The 20,252-nt window shown below is 42.9% G+C and overlaps 1 protein-coding gene across 1 annotated transcript; it reads left to right on the top strand.

Annotated features, from left to right (window-relative positions):
- The first annotated feature begins 3,472 nt into the window (after positions 1-3,472).
- Positions 3,473-4,390, top strand: LOC123140841 (uncharacterized). Its single transcript, XM_044560113.1, has one exon. It carries the CDS (start codon positions 3,608-3,610, stop codon positions 4,232-4,234), a length of 627 nt encoding a protein of 208 aa, XP_044416048.1. The 5' UTR covers positions 3,473-3,607; the 3' UTR covers positions 4,235-4,390.
- The last annotated feature ends 15,862 nt before the right edge of the window (positions 4,391-20,252 follow it).

The following is a 20,252-nucleotide window of genomic DNA, read 5'->3' on the forward strand; positions in this document are numbered from 1 at the left end:
ACTGCTCTTTATCCATGAGAAAACCGCGTTCTTCAGAACAATTTTCCGATGCGTCTCATTCCCCAAGAGATATATCACCATGAAACTGCATGTCACACTCGTTTATCTTCAATATAAGCTATTCCCCCAATTTACTAGGCCTTCCCATTGTTTCTTCTCGAAAGATCAAGGTGAGCTAAAAAGATTGACTAGCTACCAACAGATCAAATAAGCTACTGGTACATACTTATATGGAGCTTGGAATGCCTTGGTAGGGGACATATACCGATATACGTATATACTTCACTATTACATCAATTAATAAACTGAGGACCACCAGAAAAGATCATTGAAAACCCCATTTGATAAGAAACATATATGGCCTATAAAACATACATCTATCATTTTATAAATTTTCAAAGCCCGTTTATAGTTGGACCACATTCTGGGATTAGTAGGGAAAATAAAGTACCAAGTTCAAATCTTTGTGACAATATTTAAAGTCCAGATTGTTTTCCTTGAGTTGCGGATTAAATTTTAATTCAAATACTTGGGACAATATAGATGCTAGAAATATGAATGTTGTTGTCGATGGAATTTGAGTTTTTAGTGACTCGTTGAGTTCAATCTGATAATATACACTTGAAACTTAAATTTGCATCGCCTATGCTTGTTGAAACTCAGGTTCTGTTCCGGATAAAAAAAGTACATGATCACGCATTCAACATTCCATGGAAATAGGTCTAATGTGTTGCAAGTTTGCAACCAATCCAAATAATGTATAAGAAATCTAAGTAGATGCAGGAGAATATTAGAGTTCCCAAACACCAGTATACCATAAACAAAGTACAGTATATTGGTACCCACTCAGTTTCTAAAATATCTAAGTTCTATCAATTTTTTTCCTAAGTCAAACTCTGTAAAATTTAACCGAGTGTATAAGGAACATATTATTTAATAGTATGGTTCAAATTTTACAATTTTTTTATAAAAAAACTTCAAGTATTTGATTTAAAAAAATTCATTGATGTTACTCATAGGCTACCCTCATGTCATCTCACACTGTACCGGACTGAATTCCCTGATAATTCGTGAACCACCTGTGCATGCCAGCTATCAGCTGGCAAGAACTAAGAGACTTGCTCTTCACAAAATACTAATTAACTGAGTTTATTATAATCTCCACCTGGACACAAGTGCGGCACAACATGTGCATGCTTGGCATCTTTGCTCTCCTCGACCAACACTTTCCAAAGGAAACAAATAAGGTTCCCTCGCACAGGTGTGTGCTTCTGTTGGATTTCAGGGTCCATTTTGCTGCATGAGAAAGCCATTATATGTAACTCTCGCGCAGTAGAGATAAGTAGCAGTACGACACGTTGCCCCTGGTTAAGCCACTTCCACATGATCCTACTGCCATCACGGTTAGTTCATGATCTGATATCTCACGCGCATGGACTGCTGAGCTAATACAATTTGTTAACATCTCACTATGATTTCACCATCAATTTGCTAATATACAAATTAATGGCATGGAATACATAGCCTAGAGCGGGAGTTAGAGGAAGAATGGAATAAAGGGGACCAGGAGGTGGCTGCCGCAGGCTACTATAAAATGGTTGTGTCTCTAGGAGAAGTTTGCGGCCCTAGCATATAGGTGCCTTAGCAGACTACCAAAGCTGCTAGCTTCTACTAGAAGCAAAGCTTTGTAGCAGCGTCGATTGGCAAGAAGGTTTTGTGTGTGTGTGTGTTGGGGGGGGGGGGGGGGGGGGGGGGTACGTTGAATAGGCGTACATCAAATTTTAAGCCGCACCTACTTGTAAATTTGTAATTCAACCCCATGTCCTATTCTTATTGCCGGACAGAAAGATGCAACCATGGTCGTGCTAAGATAACATGTTTACACCTCGCTTTGATTTAACTCTCAATTTGCCATTAGCGGGTGCAAATCAAAATCACAAATTGAGAACACCGAAAGGTGATCAGGATAAATAAGTAGCTGATCAGGCCGTAACACCTAGGATTTTGATCCAGTCAGGCACACATTCTTTCTACGGGCTCCTTCCATCATCCCATTAATGGGCCGTGGTCTTTGCCGGTAGGCAGTGGCGAATCTTGTAAGAAAATCATGGGCTGGCTCAAAGTTAATGATGTGAAGAAAAAGTCACTAACTGCCAGCTCTTTTGTGCAAATAAGGTTCAAATTTGCTAGAATACTACTAGGAACATGTACTATTAACTACTAAAATTTCCTTTTGCATCGCTGGAGGGCAAGCTCAATCCTATTAAAGCCTGCCCAGTTGATTCGCCACTGCCGGTAGGTGTTGAGCCTTTGGGTCGCTGGGTCCAAGTTGCTGACATGATTTCTCCGGAACGTTCGTTCTGCACGGATTTTGTAGAGAGGTATCTCCAAACAACAGGTGCACTAAACACTTTTGCCTCATTTTCTTGTATATCAATATGTAGCCCAATTTCCCCGTGAATCCCAATCCTAGTTACTAGAAACCCCCATGGCATGAAAAGACAACAAGAGATCGATCCATCCAACACGAGCGAAAAAGAAAACTACTCTAGTTGGTGGTCATGTTTCCTTGGCAACAAAGAAGATGATCATGTTTATATACTGTGTTATCAGCATCCATTGTACTAGACTTTTATGGACAGAAAGTAAGTACATGTGGTGTTGGCCAAACATTATCTCTACATTTGCAAATGCTCTTCAAGGCTTGATATAGCATTGAAGAAATTGGGGCCCTAGAAAAGAAATGGACAAACTCCGGCCTGACATGACTTGTGAGATCCTCTTTTTATGGGCATGTAACAGTGCCGCAAGGAAATTCATCTATGAAGATTTAAATAAAATGAGTATAATGTTGTGAAGCTAAGAACTTGGTGACATTCAAAATACGTGATACTCGAAGTGAGCATACGTCCTCTTCCACATGGGATAGATATCTCCCTCCTTTGGTGCCTCTCTTTACTAGTAGTTGAGCTGCCTTCACCTAGGATTTCCTTTGCCCCTGAAGAAGAAATCGGTAGCCAATCGTACCCATCAGTTTTCAAGGCAAGAACCATGCATCGATATCCATATGTCCAATAGTGCGGGTAGGATGGCCGTCAGCTTGCGACCTCAAAGCAACAGGTCGCCAATCAATGCGCCATGCTCTACTGCTACAAACCCATGTTACACACCAAATGCACTTCCAACGGGTTGATATGCATGGGTGCATGTGGCGACGTGCTACCTGTGATCAGATCTATTTATTGTTATGTGCACCCATGTAATCAAATTCAAATTACCCATAATTTAGCCAGAAAAATGACTTCCATAGCAAAGAGTTTGTGATTTTTTTTACTGGGGATGTTTTTTTTTTAGTTTTGTAACACCACCAGTCGTCAGTCGTCACACCATACCGTTCTTCTTGGGTCTCGTTGGACATGCATGGCAGTTTTTGCCTTGCCCGTTTATAGCTCTTGCCCGCCCCTCGCAAGTCCCAACTTGGAGAGAGGCAGAGAGGCCGACCGGCTTCGCCGCCCCGCCTCAAACCCACGGCAACTCTTGGTCTCTCGCCCTTCACCGTCGCCTAATTGTTGTTCTCAGGAGTCAGGACATTCCGGTGGCCGGTTCAATGGCGGGCGACCTCGGCAGCTCGGCTGCAACAGCCACGGCGCGCCCCACGCGACCGGCCATGGCCGGTCGCTCCAGCAGCATGGCCCACGTTCACCACCACGCCAACGGAGTACCCGGAGGCAAGGCCAAAGACGGAGCTGGAGCGCTTGGTCGCCCTCCCACGCGCAGCTACAGCCACAGTCAGCGGCACAGCCAGCAGCCTTCCCGCCGCTCGCATCATCGGCGCAGCCACAGCCACAGCGAAGGCGAGCCGACCAAGCACAGGCAGCCCGGGTGCAAGCAGCTGACCGGTGAAACGATGGGTGGATTAGCCACCGCGAGCTGCCTCCTCCCGTGCGCGGTGGTGGACTTCGCCTTCCTCGCCACGGTACGCGCGCCGGTGGCGCTGTGCCGCCGCGCGGTGCCAGGTAGCCGGCTCAGGCGCTCGGCCTCGGTGGGAGAGGCGGAGATGGCGAAGCTCCGCGAGGAGGCGGACAGCGTGCTCAAGTTCGGCAGGACGGCGTCGGCGTGGCCGGCAATGGCCCCAGCGGAGGAGGAAAAGGAGCTGGAGAATCAGGTGTGGGCGAGTTTCCGCGACGCAGGCTTCGGGAGGACCTCGAAGCATCTCGACAACGATATCAGTTGATTGGAAGAGACGCGGCGGCCCAGGTCGTGCGTGTAATGAAAGTTGTTTTTTCTAACGTTACTCAGTATGTACCGATAATGGATCCACCACTCATTGTAACGTCAAGATTCATTTCAACTTTATAGGTATGCATTGAAAAAGAGTTTTCTTCTCTGATACATAAGGTTTATTGTTATCGAGGGATGCGATACATAAGGTTAACTAGAGGAATACATATATATGCTCTTGTTAGATGTGTCTGCTTTATGCCGGAGAGAGAGAGAGAGGGGGAGAGAGGGAGGGAGGGAGGGAGGGAGGGAGAGAGAGAGAGAGGATTAATTTTATTTTTCTTGTGAGTTAATTCATTGAGAGAGAGAGAGAGAGAGAGAGAGAGAGAATTCATTTTATTTTTCTTGTGAGTTAATTCATTGGTATCTTCTGACATAAAATTTCTTTGTTAATTTCTTCACATATTTGAATTCCTGACATCTAAATACTTTAAACAAGAGAAACTTGAATATATCCAAAACGAGTTTAAAATTCTTACAACATATTTCACACATTCCTAAAAAACTGATTTCCCTCGTTTCTTAAAAACTGATAGTGTGGAATATATTCAAAACAACTATTTCACTCATTTCAGAATGTTGATTTCATTTATTAAAAACACTGATTTCAGTGATTTTAAAAGACATATTTCACTCAATTTAAAACACTGATGTCAAAGGCCTTAGCCTTCTGTACTGGAGGACCATGGTTAGATCCCTGGTTATATCCCTTTTCTTCCCCTTTTCCCTTATATATAGCCGGTCCACACTTTTTTATTTTATTTTTTGCTTTTTTCCTTTCTCATTTTTGTTTTGGTTTTTCCTTCTTTCAATTAATCCGGGATTTCCAAAAAGTCAAAATTTCAAAAAGTTTCGAGTACTGAAAAAATATATCGAGAAATCATAAAGTGCTTATGAATTCAGAAAACATTCGGGAAATCATAAAATGTTCATGCTTTCAAAAAATAGCTCTCATATTATAAAAAATCACGATATAAAAAAGCATGAAATAAAAAATGTGCGTGATGTTTAAAATATGATCATGTATTCAAAACATATTCGGGAATTTGAAAACAATGTCCATGAAATTTTCAAAAATGTTCACAAAAATGAAAACATTGTAAATAACGAACAAAATGAACCATCGCATAGTTAGAGGTTTTATTAGGGGATCTGTAGAGGTCGCTTTATAATTTTATTTAGACCCTCACATGTCAGGTAAAAAAGGTTTTTGTGTTCTGTACAACACTGAGCGCCAAAAAAATTGACACAGCTTCCTTTGGGTTAGTTTTTGACTTTTGTAAGCTATATTAATATGACTAAATGTCTATTTTGCCTTCATACACAGCTTTTCTGGTACCATAGTTTTCTTAGTTATGGAAAACATCGCAAGGCTAGGTCGAGGTGAGACACATCATGCATCAGTCTAGCTCAGGCATGGGTCTATCCAATGTAGTTTGCTCAGCTAAAAATTACTTCGTTGTGACACCTTAGGAAATCAAGTCGTGATGAAAATATCACATTTTCAGTTTTTGAAATGACTTTTTAAATGTCCCTTCTCATCATGATATCACTCAGACATAGTTTGTGAAATTACATTTTGAAATTCCTTATCTCATCCTGACATTCGATTCAGACCTTTTTTGTCTCTACCACATCTGCATAATATGATTGCTTTTCCTCCATTGCAACTCAAGCGCATATTTGCTAGTATATATATGCCTAAGATGTATGTGACCCTTAGTATGGATCACGAGGCCTATGGATCTTTGATGTGATCTTGTTCTTCCTGGCTACCGTCCACTAGTCCAATTCTGTTCTATGATATGCTGAAGAACTTGGGTCACGGAGAATGTGATGTTACTTCCATGAGTTCCACCAAACTAGTTGCACGAGTGAACTCCAAGCCCTTCGATCGGTCACAGGGATTAGGATTTTTTCCCGTTCACGCATATCGAGTAGCTAACCCGTGGTCTCTAATGGGACAAGCGAGAATGGCAGCATGGAATGCTGCAACACCTTCAGCCAAAGTTCACCAGGCAAACGGCTTCCAACCAAGAGGTGCACCATATCTGTACGTCACTTGCTTCAACTCCAAGCCTCGAACTCCTATTCCAGATGCCTAATATTCATATAACCGGACGTATCAATCCTGAAACTCTACAAAACATTACTTACTAGGATCCAAGTTACAGTTTCTCCTTTGGGATCTTATAGGCAGTGAGATGTCTTGATACTCGAAAGGCATTTTAAGTTTGCCTACTCCCAATATCCCTGTCTACAAATTCCATGCACAACATGTGGGGGCTATGCATTTGCCAGCAAAAATGCTGAAGTTATGGACCGGTATGTATGGATTGGAATTTACAAATGTACTTGTCCTCTCGCACTAATCCCCCCTCTCTCCTCCCTTGAATTTCATCATGTGCCCGCACCCATGAATTCCAACTAGAAGATGCCACATTCCTATCTATAAGTTTAGTCTGTACGTATACCATTACTGATTTGATGGTGAATAGCCCATGCATTTCTATTCTTAAAGATCAGGACAATTGTGAGCACATTGAGATTCGAATGGTGACTACTGACTCCCGACAGACAACATTTCTGGTCTTAAAAAAATGCTGTTATATCTACCTTGTTCATTTCCCTCGATTCATCCTTGGTTCAAAACTGCAAGAACAAAAAATAGCATTATTTACCCAGTTAAAGCTATTGGAACAATCAGCACCATGTGTCCAGGTATGTTATGGTGCTCCAAATGATTGCGCGGACAGAATTCTTTGGAATATAGCTTAGTTCATGGAAATTTGACACAAACACATAGTATATTTGTACATCTGCCCTATTTAGACAAACCAAATGAAATGACAAACGCGAAGTGGTTGCAGTTAAAGGAGACCACTTCTGTGCCGCACATGAAGCATATGACGGCTGATCCATTGTGCTGCATTCTTGTGTATTGTGCATCAAATACTGATTTGGTCTTTCATCCCGATGCCAACAACCTCAACCATCAACATCTCCAAGGGATTCAACATGTTTGAGCACCACGCCGCCATGCACCGTCATCCAGTATGGATCTAGACTTATAGTGCCCTTCTGTACGGGTGACGATGGATACCTTGCATCTATGCCCTCTACCCTTTAGACACTATGGACAAATAGGATTCAACTGTTCTGGGCATCACAGACAAGATGGACATGCGCATCTCAGTTCCAAGTGACTTGCACTATTTCAAACATAACTGGAGAGAGATAATTGATTCAGGCGACCACTGTGTCATTTTTTAAAGGTCGCATACAGTCTTGATTAAATTTCAAAATTTTACATGCACATATTTGTATAATCCTCTATGTGAAAGATTGCTTTTCGTATTATATTCAGAACATAAAGAGTGTATTTGCCTCAAAATTCCTTATATATCAGGTTTGCATAGACCTACGATCATCAGCGTAATTATGTGACACACTTGGGCTTACACACACCAAACTAGAGTCGTAGCATCAACCTCAATCCACATTCGACAGTGGAATTGCTACTTCCACCGTGATGCCTACCCATGTCTTCCAGATGGAGTGCGTCTCATATGAAAAATGATATCATCTCAAAGACATTGGACCAAGTATCTTCTGCTGCAGAGGGAAAACTTAGAGAAGAGGCCTATAGAGATTTTCCAAAAGAAACAAAGAGGAAATTTGTTCAGGCCTAAAGCTCTGATGACTCTCGGTGCTTCTATAATTTTCAACTTATGGTTAGCACGAATCATAAAGCACGTTGCTAAGAAAAGAGGAACGTAAAAGCACTCCGTAGGGACGAATAGCTATTCTTGTGGAGAAGTGAATCCAACTACGTAATGATATGCCCTTCCATATCTTTTGGTACAGCGATGTTCCAGGACGGAAGACCTCTCATCACCATTGGGCTTTCACAACTACACGACGTGCCATCTGGTGTCCCAGTGCCTACCCTTCCCCATGGAAATGAACACTAGCTAAGGTAACTTCTTTCTTTTTTAACACTACCTAAGGTAACTTCTTTCTCGCTCACTCATGTCGATTCTAGCATAATGGTGTGCTATGCCTTTACGCCAACAAGCAAAACAAACTCATGTTTTTCTATTTAGACAGCTTTGCCCCAATATATGACATGAAGGCTAGCTACCTTATTATATACTCCCTCCGTTCCCCAATGTAGTGTGTATAGGTTTTTTCAGAAGTCAACATTACAAACTTTGACCATGCTAATAAATAAAAACATGTACACTTAAAATACAAAATGCAGATCACTGGATACATCATCACTTCTATTTTCATCTCGTACATGTTTGGAATTGTATATATAAATAGTTTTCTCTGTAAAGTCGATAAAAATTTGATTAGTTTGACTTTTCAGAAAACATATACACACTACATTATGGAGTGGAGGGAGTAACCACTAGTAGAAAAAGGGGCTTTCGTTCGGGTCTGGCCAGCCCATTAGTCCAGGTTCTTATACGAACCGGGACCAATGGGTGCATTCGTCCCGGTTCGTGAGCCCAGGTGGCCGGCCGGGGCCTCGTGGGCTTTGGTCCCGGTTCGTCTGGACCCATTTGTCCCGGTTGTAGGCACGAACCGGGACCAATGGGCCTCGCTCCTGGCCCACATCCATTGGTCCCGGTTCCAGCCACGAACCGGGACAAATGATTTGCCTATATATAGCCCATCGCCGGCGAGCAGAGCACTCCACACTGCTCTTTTTTTTGCTGGCCGGCGAGGGGAGGGCATTTGGGTGCTCTAGCTCACCTCCTATGCACATGAGGTGTTCGATGAAATGTCCGAGCCACAGTAGTTAATATTTCTTCTCTCGAAACTCGACCTCCGAGCTCCATTTTCCCCGAGATTTTTCTAGGTTTAGCAGTCCGTCACGTCCTGTCCCTGTCTTCACCGCCGTCGATCGCCCGCGCCGGTCTCGTCGCCGGCACCACCGTGGTGAGCCTCTTGTTCTTATCTTCTTTCTGAAAGAAAAAAATTCTTACTTCAGATAGATACTTGTCTAATTTTCTTACTTTTATTATTCCTTGTTATTATATAGTGCGATGGTTCTGGTATCCGCCCCCGTCGGCCCTCTTCCTGTCTATGATTCGGATGTGGTATATATTATCTTTTTATAACTATTTGGTTCATTTATTGTTTATGACAATTATGCCGACCAACGTGACATATATTTTATTTATGTAGGAGGTGGTTGAACCGGAAATTCCAACCGACACTATTATCGAGAGGTTAAATTTAGTTGAAGAAGATAACAATTACTTGAAGGAAGAAATAAAAAAATTGAGGAGGAGAAGATGATATTGGAGTTGCATGTTGCGGATGTCGTCGAGTTGCATGTCGCATTTGTTGTTGCATTGAAAGGTTTTACATAGTTTCAATGTATGGTTTAACTAGATGCTCTGGAGAGCTATATGTTGTTTAATTTGAACTATGTATGTACTTTGGTTTTAATGTGATGATGAACTACTATTAATTTGGTCACTTATCTATCCATCATTTGTAGTGCTTTCCAATTTCAGGGTCTTATAGCTGAAAAAATCAGTAAATGCATGAAAAATAACAAATGAAGTCAGAAAGGGTTGAAAATTGATGATGTGGCTTCGAATGGTGCATTTCGAACACAGAAAAACAATGGAGTTCAAATAAGTTCAAAAAAATGAAATCCCTTTGTAACAGACGAGTTTCCGTATGAAACCCTGATACTTCGAAAGAGATTGTCCGTTTTGTACACAAAGTGCATCCAATTTTTGCCATAAGCCTCTCTACTTTCTTGCACATGCTATGTGGGTGAAATGATGATACCATGCCAACTTTCAACCTTTCCAGAGTTCATTTGTAGTGCCTTTCAATTTCAGGGTCTTATAGCTGGAAAAAATTAGTAAATGCATGAAAAATTACAAATGAAGTCAGAAAGGGTTGAAAATTGATGATGTGGCTTTGAATGGTGCATTTTAAACACAGAAAAACTATGGAGTTCAAATAAGTTCAAAAAAATGAAATACCTTTGTAACAGACGAGTTTCCGTATGAAACCCTGATACTTCGAAAAAGATTGTCCGTTTTGTACACGAAGTGTATCCAGTTTTTGCCGTAAGCCTCTCTACTTTCTTGCACATGCTATGTGGATGAAATGATGTTACCATGCCAACTTTCAACGTTTTCAGAGTTCATTTGTAGTGCTTTTCAATTTTAGGGTCTTATAGTTGAAAAAAATCAGTAAATGCATGAAAAATAACAAATGAAGTCAGAAATGGTTGAAACTTGATGATGTGGCTTTGAATGGTGCATTTTGAACACAGAAAAACTGTGGAGTTCAAATAAGTTCAAAAAATGAAATCCCTTTGTAACAGACGAGTTTCCGTATGAAACCCTGATACTTCGAAAGAGATTGTCCGTTTTGTACACGAAGTGCATCCAGTTTTTGCCGTAACCCTCTCAAAACATTAGTAGTGCCAACTTTCAACCTTTTCAGAGTTCATTTGTAGTGCTTTTCAATTTCAGGGTGTTATAACTGAAAAAAAATCAATAAATGCATGAAAATTGGTGCATGAAAAATAACAAATAAAATAAATAAGTAATTAGAAACAAAATAATATAAACTTTAATAAAATATATAAGTAGAAACAAAATAAAATAAAATTTAATAACATTTATGAAACTAAAATTAACAAAGTATTTTATGTTCAAACATTATAAGCAACCTCTCGTATTATTGAAACAAAAATTATATATAATTTTTGCAACTAAAATTATCGAAGTATTTTCTGTTCAAAATCGTTAAAAGCAAAAAGAATTTTCATAAAGAACTTTTTGTTAGAAACTTTAATAGCAAAAAGAATTATCATAAAGTAAAATAAATAAGTAATTAGAAACAAAATAAAATAAAATAAATATGTTTTTGTTGTAAGTAGAAACAGAACAAAATAAACAAAGCAAAAAATAAAACAAAAAACAGTGAAAAAATAAAAAATATGCCACCTACTGGGCTACCACGGCCTGAATACGACTAGAAACCCATCGATGGGCCAGGATTCAGGCCCGCAGAAGGCCCAGTATGCCCATCAGGCATAGCAGTGACAGTTAGGCCCGTAAGCCTGCAATGGAGAGGAGCTCGAGAGGGGTGTGGCAGTGGGGCTTATAAACCACTGCGCGCCCCTCTCAACTAGCGAGGTGGGACTAAACTTTCGACGCGGGCGCAGCAGCACAAGGTCTTTGGTCCCGGTTGGTGGCACCAACCGAGACTAAAGGGGTGCATTGGTACCAGTTCGTGGCACTAACCGGTACCAATGCCCCCCGTTAGTACTGGTTGGTGCCACCAACCGGGACCAAAGGCCGCTGCCTAAAGGTCGCATTCGTCCCGGTTGGTGTCACGAACCGGGACCAATGCTTCGTCTATATAACTATCACTTGTGAAATTCTTCATTCAGTTCATCTTCCCCGCCCCGACGACGCCACCAGGCTGTCCCTCTACGCCTCGCCGTCGCCGTCGTCACCCTGTCTCCGACGCCGTCCCGCGCCGCCCAGACGCCGTCGCCGCCCCGCGCCCCCTGCCTCCTCGTCGCCCGTCGCCGCACCCCTCACCATCGATCTCGCCGCCCCCTGCCTCCTCGTCGCCCGTCGCCGCGGACTATGGTACACAACTTTCCTTGTTCACACACCACATGTGGATTGGCGGATTTCTAATAGTCGGTGCTGCTGCACATGCAGCAATTTTTATGGTAAGAGACTATGATCCAACTACTCGATACAACGATCTATTAGATCGCGTCCTTAGACACCGCGATGCAATCATATCCCACCTTAACTGGGTATGTATATTTCTAGGTTTTCACAGTTTTGGCTTGTACATTCATAATGATACCATGAGTGCTTTAGGCCGTCCACAAGATATGTTTTCGGATACTGCCATACAATTACAACCTATCTTTGCTCAATGGGTACAAAATATCCATGCTACTGCGCCTGGCGTAACAGCTCCTGGTGCAACAACAAGTACTAGCTTAACGTGGGGAGGTGGCGAGTTAGTAGCAGTAGGTGGCAAAGTGGCTTTGTTACCTATTCCATTAGGAACCGCAGATTTTTTAGTCCATCACATTCATGCATTTACCATACATGTGACTGTATTAATACTTTTGAAAGGTGTTTTATTTGCTCGGAGTTCCCGTTTGATACCTGATAAAGCAAATCTAGGTTTTCGCTTTCCTTGCGATGGGCCTGGCCGAGGGGGAACATGTCAAGTATCCGCCTGAGATCATGTTTTCCCCACACCATCGCCGTCGCCGCCCCCTGCCTCCTCGTCGCCTCTCGCCGCGCCCCTCACCGTCCCCGTCGCCGCCCCCTGCCTCCTCGTCGCCTGTCGCCGCACCCCTCACCGTCGCCATCGCCGCGCCCCTCACCGTCGCCGTCGCCGCGCCCCTCACCGTCGCCCCCGTGCCCTGCCTCCTCGTCGATCGTCGCCCCCTTAAGTAGTGAGCTCATATGAATTTTTTTAGCTAAACTAATTATCCCGGTGATGTTATTTTTGTTCATAGACCTTTTTATGTTCATAAAATTAGTACTTTTTTGTTCATATATAATGTAGATGTATATGTATGAGTATGTATGTATGGATGGATGTGTAGTTATATTATTTTAGTTTATGTTTAGTTTAGTTTTAAGATTAGGAAAATTTCAGATGTGTAGTTATATTTATTTAGATGTATAGTTAATTTAGATGTTGTAATTTGTTCTAAAAATTGTGCACTTTTGTATAGAAACTTTATTTTTTCCATATGTACGAAAATGTAGAATGAAAACGAAAACAAACATATAATAAAAAACAAAGGAAAAAATGAAGAAGGAAAAGAAAACCGCCCGGCCCGGCCACCACCACATTTTCATAAGGTGTTTCCACCGAGTCCACGTCGCACCGATCGAGCACCCGCGGCGAAGCAAGTCTTTTTTAAGGAAGTTCTTTGTTAAAGTGAGGGGGGACGTCGGGATCGAGCACCCCCCGGCCCTCTCGCCCGACCAAAACTCTCGAGGACACCCAAACCCTAGAAAAAAACGATGTCGGTCTCCTACCCCCTCCTGCCGCGCCCCTACCCGATCGACAAACTCTCTTGAGGCCACCCAAATTTACCAAGTTAAAAGAGTGTTGTCGTCGAGGCCACCCAGACCCTTGAAGCGTTGTTGAGGCCACCCCAAACCCTTGAAGCGTTGCCGAGGCCACCCCAAACACTAGAGAAGCGTCGAGGCCAGGCCACTAATATGATTCCTTATTGTGCTGCTAGCTAGTTCTACGTTTGCCACTAATATATCCATCTGTCATGTTTGAATAATAATTGCCATGTTGTAAATATTTGCAGAAACTATGGATCCGCACCCCCGAGACGAAGCAAAAGAAGCGGTGTTGGGGGAGATAATCGCACACAGAAGTGATGCCATCTTGTCGTTTCTCAACGACACATGCACCGATGGTCAGGAAAGACAGGATGAAGAAGCAGGCTACAACGATGATCAAACAATGGAGGAGGAAGGACACCGTGATGACGGCTCCGGTGACCGATGAAGGAAATATGCCCTAGAGGCAATAATAAAGTAATTATTTATTTCCTTATATCATGATAAATGTTTATTATTCATGCTAGAATTGTATTAACCGGAAACATAATACACGTGTGAATACATAGACAAACAGAGTGTCACTGGTATGCCTCTACTTGACTAGCTCGTTGATCAAAGATGGTTAAGTTTCCTAGCCATTGACATGGGTTGTCATTTGATTAACGGGATCACATCATTAGGAGAATGATGTGATTGACTTGACCCATTCCGTTAGCTTAGCACTCGATCGTTTAGTATGTTGCTATTGCTTTCTTCATGACTTCTACATGTTCCTATGACTATGAGATTATGCAACTCCCGTTTACCGGAGGAACACTTTGTGTGCTACCAAACGTCACAACGTAACTGGGTGATTATAAAGGTGCTCTACAGGTGTCTCCGAAGGTACTTGTTGGGTTGGCGTATTTCGAGATTAGGATTTGTCACTCCGATTGTCGGAGAGGTATCTCTGGGCCCTCTCGGTAATGCACATCACTTAAGCCTTGCAAGCATTGCAACTAATGAGTTTGCTACGGGATGATGTATTACGGAACGAGTAAAGAGACTTGCCGGTAACGAGATTGAACTAGGTATTGAGATACCGACGATCGAATCTCGGGCAAGTAACATACTGATGACAAAGGGAACAACGTATGTTGTTATGCGGTCTGACCGATAAAGATCTTCGTAGAATATGTGGGAGCCAATATGAGCATCCAGGTTCCGCTATTGGTTATTGACCGGAGGCGTGTCTTGGTCATGTCTACATAGTTCTCGAACCCATAGGGTCCGCACGCTTAAAGTTTCGATGACAGTTATATTATGTGTTTATATGTTTTGATGTACCGAAGGTTGTTCGGAGTCCCGGATGTGATCACAGACATGACGAGGAGTCTCGAAATGGTTGAGACGTGAAGATTGATATATTGGAAGCCTATGTTTGGATATCGGAAGTGTTCCGGGTGAAATCGGAATTTCACCGGAGTACCGGGAGGTTACCGGAACCCCCCGGGGGCTTAATGGGCCATAGTGGGCCTTAGTGGAAGAGAGGAGAGGCGGCCAGGGCAGGGCCGCGCGCCCCTCCCCCTAGTCCGAATAGGACAATGAGAGGGGGGCGGCGCTCCCCCCCTTCCTTCCTCTCTCCCTCCTCTTTCCCCCTCCACTCCTAGTCCAACAAGGAAAAAGGGAGGGAGTCCTACTCCCGGTGGGAGTAGGACACCTCCTGGCGCGCCCCTTCTGGCCGGCCACACCTCTCCCCCTTGCTCCTTTATATACGGGGTCAGGGGGGCACCCTAGAGAAACAACAATTGATCGTTTGATCTTCTAGCCGTGTGCGGTGCCCCCCTCCACCATAGTCCACCTCGATAATACTGTAGCGGTGCTTAGGCGAAGCCCTGCGTCGGTAGAACATCATCATCGTCACCACGCCGTCGTGCTGACGAAACTCTCCCTCAACACTCGGCTTGATCGGTCGGATCGTGAAGACGTACGACTACATCAACCGCGTTGTGCTAACGCTTCCGCTTTGGGTCTACGAGGGTACATGGACAACACTCTCCCCTCTCGTTGCTATGCATCACCATGATCTTGCGTGTGAGTAGGAATTTTTTTGAAATTACTACGTTCCCCAACAGTGGCATCCGAGCCTGGTTTTATGCGTTGATGTTATATGCACGAGTAGAACACAAGTGAGTTGTGGGCGATAGAAGTCATACTGCTTACCAGCATGTCATACTTTGGTTCGGCAGTATTGTTGGATGAAGTGGCCCGGACCGACATTACGCGTACGCTGACGCGAGACTGGTTCTTCCGACGTGCTTTGCACAGAGGTGGCTGGCGGGTGTCAGTTTCTCCAACTTTAGTTGAACCGACTGTGGCTACGCCCGGTCCTTGCGAAGGTTAAAACAGCACCAACCTGACAAACTATCGTTGTGGTTTTGATGCGTAGGTGAGAACGGTTCTTGCTAAGCCCGTAGTAGCCACGTAAAACTTGCAACAACAAAGTAGAGGACGTCTAACTTGTTTTTGCAGGGCATGTTGTGATGTGATATGGTCAAGACATGATGCTAAATTTTATTGTATGAGATGATCATGTTTTGTAACCGAGTTATCGGCAACTGCCAGGAGCCATATGGTTGTCGCTTTATTGTATGCAATGCAATCGCCCTGTAATGCTTTACCTTATCACTAAGCGGTAGCGATAATCGTAGAAGCATAAGATTGGCGAGACGACAACGATGCTACGATGGAGATCAAGGTGTCGCGCCGGTGACGATGGTGATCATGACGGTGCTTCGGAGATGGAGATCACAAGCACAAGATGATGATGGCCACATCATATCACTTATATTGATTGCATGTGATGTTTATCTTTTATGCATCTTATCTTGCTTTGATTGACGGTAGCATTATAAGATGATCCCTCACTAAATTATCAAAGTATAAGTGTTCTCCCTGAGTATGCACCGTTGCGAAAGTTCTTCGTGCTGAGACACCACGTGATGATCGGGTGTGATAGGCTCTACGTTCAAATACAACTGGTGCAAAACAGTTGCACACATGGAATACTCAGGTTAAGCTTGACGAGCCTAGCATATAACAGATACGGCCTCGGAACACGGAGACCGAAAGGTCGAGCGTGAATCATATAGTGGATATGATCAACATAGTGATGTTCACCGTTGAAACTACTCCATCTCACGTGATGATCGGACATGGTTTAGTTGATATGGATCACGTGATCACTTAGAGGATTAGAGGGATGTCTTTCTAAGTGGGAGTTCTTAAGTAATATGATTAATTGAACTTTAATTTATCATGAACTTAGTACCTGATAGTATCTTGCTTGTCTACGTTGATTGTAGATAGATGGCCCGTGTTGTTGTTCCGTTGAATTTTAATGCGTTCCTTGAGAAAGCAAAGTTGAAAGATGATGGTAGCAATTACACAGACTGGGTCCATAACTTGAGGATTATCCTCATTGCTGCACAGAAGAATTATGTCCTAGAAGCACCGCTAGGTGTACCACCTGCGCCAGCAACTGCAGACATTGTGAATGCCTGGCAGTCACGTGTTGATGACTACTCGATAGTTCAGTGTGCCATGCTTTACGGCTTAGAACCGGGTCTTCAACGACGTCTTGAACGTCATGGAGCATATGAGATGTTCCAGGAGTTGAAGTTAATATTTCAAGCAAATGCCCGGATTGAGAGATATGAAGTCTCCAATAAGTTCTACAGCTGCAAGATGGAGGAGAATAGTTCTGTCAGTGAGCATATACTCAAGATGTCTGGGTACTGCAATCACTTGATTCAACTGGGAGTTAATCTTCCGGATGATAGCGTCATTGACAGAATTCTCCAATCACTGCCACCAAGCTACAAGAGCTTCGTGATGAAGTATAACATGCAAGGGATGGATAAGACGATTCCCGAGCTCTTCGCAATGCTAAAGGCTGCGGAGGTAGAAATCAAAAAGGAGCATCAAGGGTTGATGTCAATAAGACCACCAGTTTCAAGAAAAAGGGCAAAGGGAAGAAGAAGGAGAATTTCAAGAAGAACAACAAGCAAGTTGTTGTTCAGGAGAAGAAACCCAAGTCTGGACCTAAGCCTGAGACTGAGTGCTTCTACTGCAAGCAGACTGGTCACTGCAAGCGGAACTGCCCCAAGTATTTGGCGGATAAGAAGGGCAAGGTGAACAAAGGTATATGTGATATACATGTTATTGATGTGTACCTTACTAATGCTCACAGTAGCACCTGGGTATTTGATACTGGTTCTGTTGCTAATATTTGCAACTCGAAGCAGGGGCTACGGATTAAGCGAAGATTGGCTAAGGACGAGGTGACGATGCACGTGGGAAATGGTTCCAAAGTCGATGTGATCGCGGTCGGCACGCTACCTCTACATCTACCTTCGGGATTAGTTTTAGACCTAAATAATTGTTATTTGGTGCCAGCGTTAAGCATGAACATTATATCTGGATCTTGTTTGATGCGAGACGGTTATTCATTTAAATCAGAGAATAATGGTTGTTCTATTTATATGAGTAATATCTTTTATGGTCATGCACCCTTGAAGAGTGGTCTATTTTTGTTGAATCTCGATATTGGTGATACACATATTCATAGTATTGAAACCAAAAGATGCAAAGTTGATGATGATAGTGCAACTTATTTGTGGCACTGCCGTTAGGTCATATCGGTGTAAAGCGCATGAAGAAACTCCATACTAATGGACTTTTGGAACCACTTGATTATGAATCACTTGGTACTTGCGAACCATGCCTCATGGGCAAGATGACTAAAACGCCGTTCTCCGGAACTATGGAGAGAGCAACAGATTTGTTGGAAATCATACATACAGATGTATGTGGTCCAATGAATGTTGAGGCTCGTGGCGGATATCGTTATTTTCTCACCTTCACAGATGATTTAAGCAGATATGGGTATATCTACTTAATGAAACATAAGTCTGAAACATTTGAAAAGTTCAAAGAATTTCAGAGTGAAGTTGAAAATCATCAAAACAAGAAAATAAAGTTTCTACGATCTGATCGTGGAGGAGAATATTTGAGTTATGAGTTTGGTCTTCATTTGAAACAATGCGGAATAGTTTCGCAACTCACGCCACCCGGAACACCACAACGTAATGGTGTGTCCGGACGCCGTAATCGTACATTACTAGATATGGTGCGATCTATTGTCTCTTACTGATTTACCGCTATCGTTTTGGGGTTATGCTTTAGAGATGGCCGCATTCACGTTAAATAGGGCACCATCAAAATCCGTTGAGACGACGCCTTATGAACTGCGGTTTGGCAAGAAACCAAAGTTGTCGTTTCTTAAAGTTTGGGGCTGCGATGCTTATGTGAAAAAGCTTCAACCTGATAAGCTCGAACCCAAATCGGAGAAATGTGTCTTCATAGGATACCCAAAGGAGACTGTTGGGTACACCTTCTATCACAGATCCGAAGGCAAGACTTTTGTTGCAAAATTCAGAATCTTTCTGGAGAAGGAGTTTCTCTCGAAAGAAGTGAGTGAGAGAAAAGTGGAACTTGATTAGGTAACTGTACCTGCTCCCTTATTGGAAAGTAGTTCATCGCAGAAACCAGTTTCTGCGACGCCTATACCAATTAGTGAGGAAGTTAATGATGATGATCATGGAACTTTAGATCAAGTTATTACTGAACCTCGTAGGTCAACCAGAGTAAGATCCGCACCAGAGTGGTACGGTAATCTTGTTCTGGAGGTTATGTTACTAGACCATGACGAACATACGAACTATGAAGAAGCGATGGTGAGCCCAGATTCCGCAAAATGGCTTGAAGCCATGAAATCTGAGATGGGATCCATATATGAGAACAAAGTGTGGACTTTGGTTGACTTGCCCGATGATCGGCAAGCAATTGAGAATAAATGGATCTTCAAGAAGAAGACTGACGCTGACGGTAATGTTACTGTCTATAAAGCTCGATTTGTTGCAAAAGGTTTTCGACAAGTTCAAGGGATTGACTACAATGAGACCTTCTCACCCGTAGCGATGCTTAAGTCTGTCCGAATCATGTTAGCACTTGCCGCATTTTATGATTATGAAATTTGGCAAATGGATGTCAAAACTGCATTCCTGAATGGATTTCTGGAAGAAGAGTTGTATATGATGCAACCGGAAGGTTTTGTCGATCCAAAGGAAGCTAACAAAGTGTGCAAGCTCCAGCGATCCATTTATGGACTGGTGCAAGCCTCTCGGAGTTGGAATAAACGCTTTGATAGTGTGATCAAAGCATTTAGTTTTGTACAGACTTTTGGAGAAGCCTGTATTTACAAGAAAGTGAGTGGGAGCTCTGTAGCATTTCTGATATTATATGTGGATGACATATTGCTGATTGGAAATGATATAGAATTTCTGGATAGCATAAAGGGATACTTGAATAAGAGTTTTTCAATGAAAGACCTCGGTGAAGCTGCGTATATATTGGGCATCAAGATCTATAGAGATAGATCAAGACGCTTAATTGGACTTTCACAAAGCACATACCTTGACAAAGTTTTGAAGAAGTTCAAAATGGATCAAACAAAGAAAGGATTCTTGCCTGTGTTACAAGGTGTGAAGTTGAGTAAGACTCAATGCCCGACCACTGCAGAAGATAGAGAGAAGATGAAAGATGTTCCCTATGCTTCAGCCATAGGCTCTATCATGTATGCAATGCTGTGTACCAGACCTGATGTGTGCCTTGCTATAAGTCTAGCAGGGAGGTACCAAAGTAATCCAGGAGTGGATCACTGGACAGCGATCAAGAACATCCTGAAATACCTGAAAAGGACTAAGGATATGTTTCTCGTTTATGGAGGTGACAAAGAGCTCATCGTAAATG

Source organism: Triticum aestivum, chromosome 6D, assembly GCF_018294505.1.
Source record: "Triticum aestivum cultivar Chinese Spring chromosome 6D, IWGSC CS RefSeq v2.1, whole genome shotgun sequence".
Classification (NCBI taxonomy): domain Eukaryota; kingdom Viridiplantae; phylum Streptophyta; class Magnoliopsida; order Poales; family Poaceae; genus Triticum; species Triticum aestivum.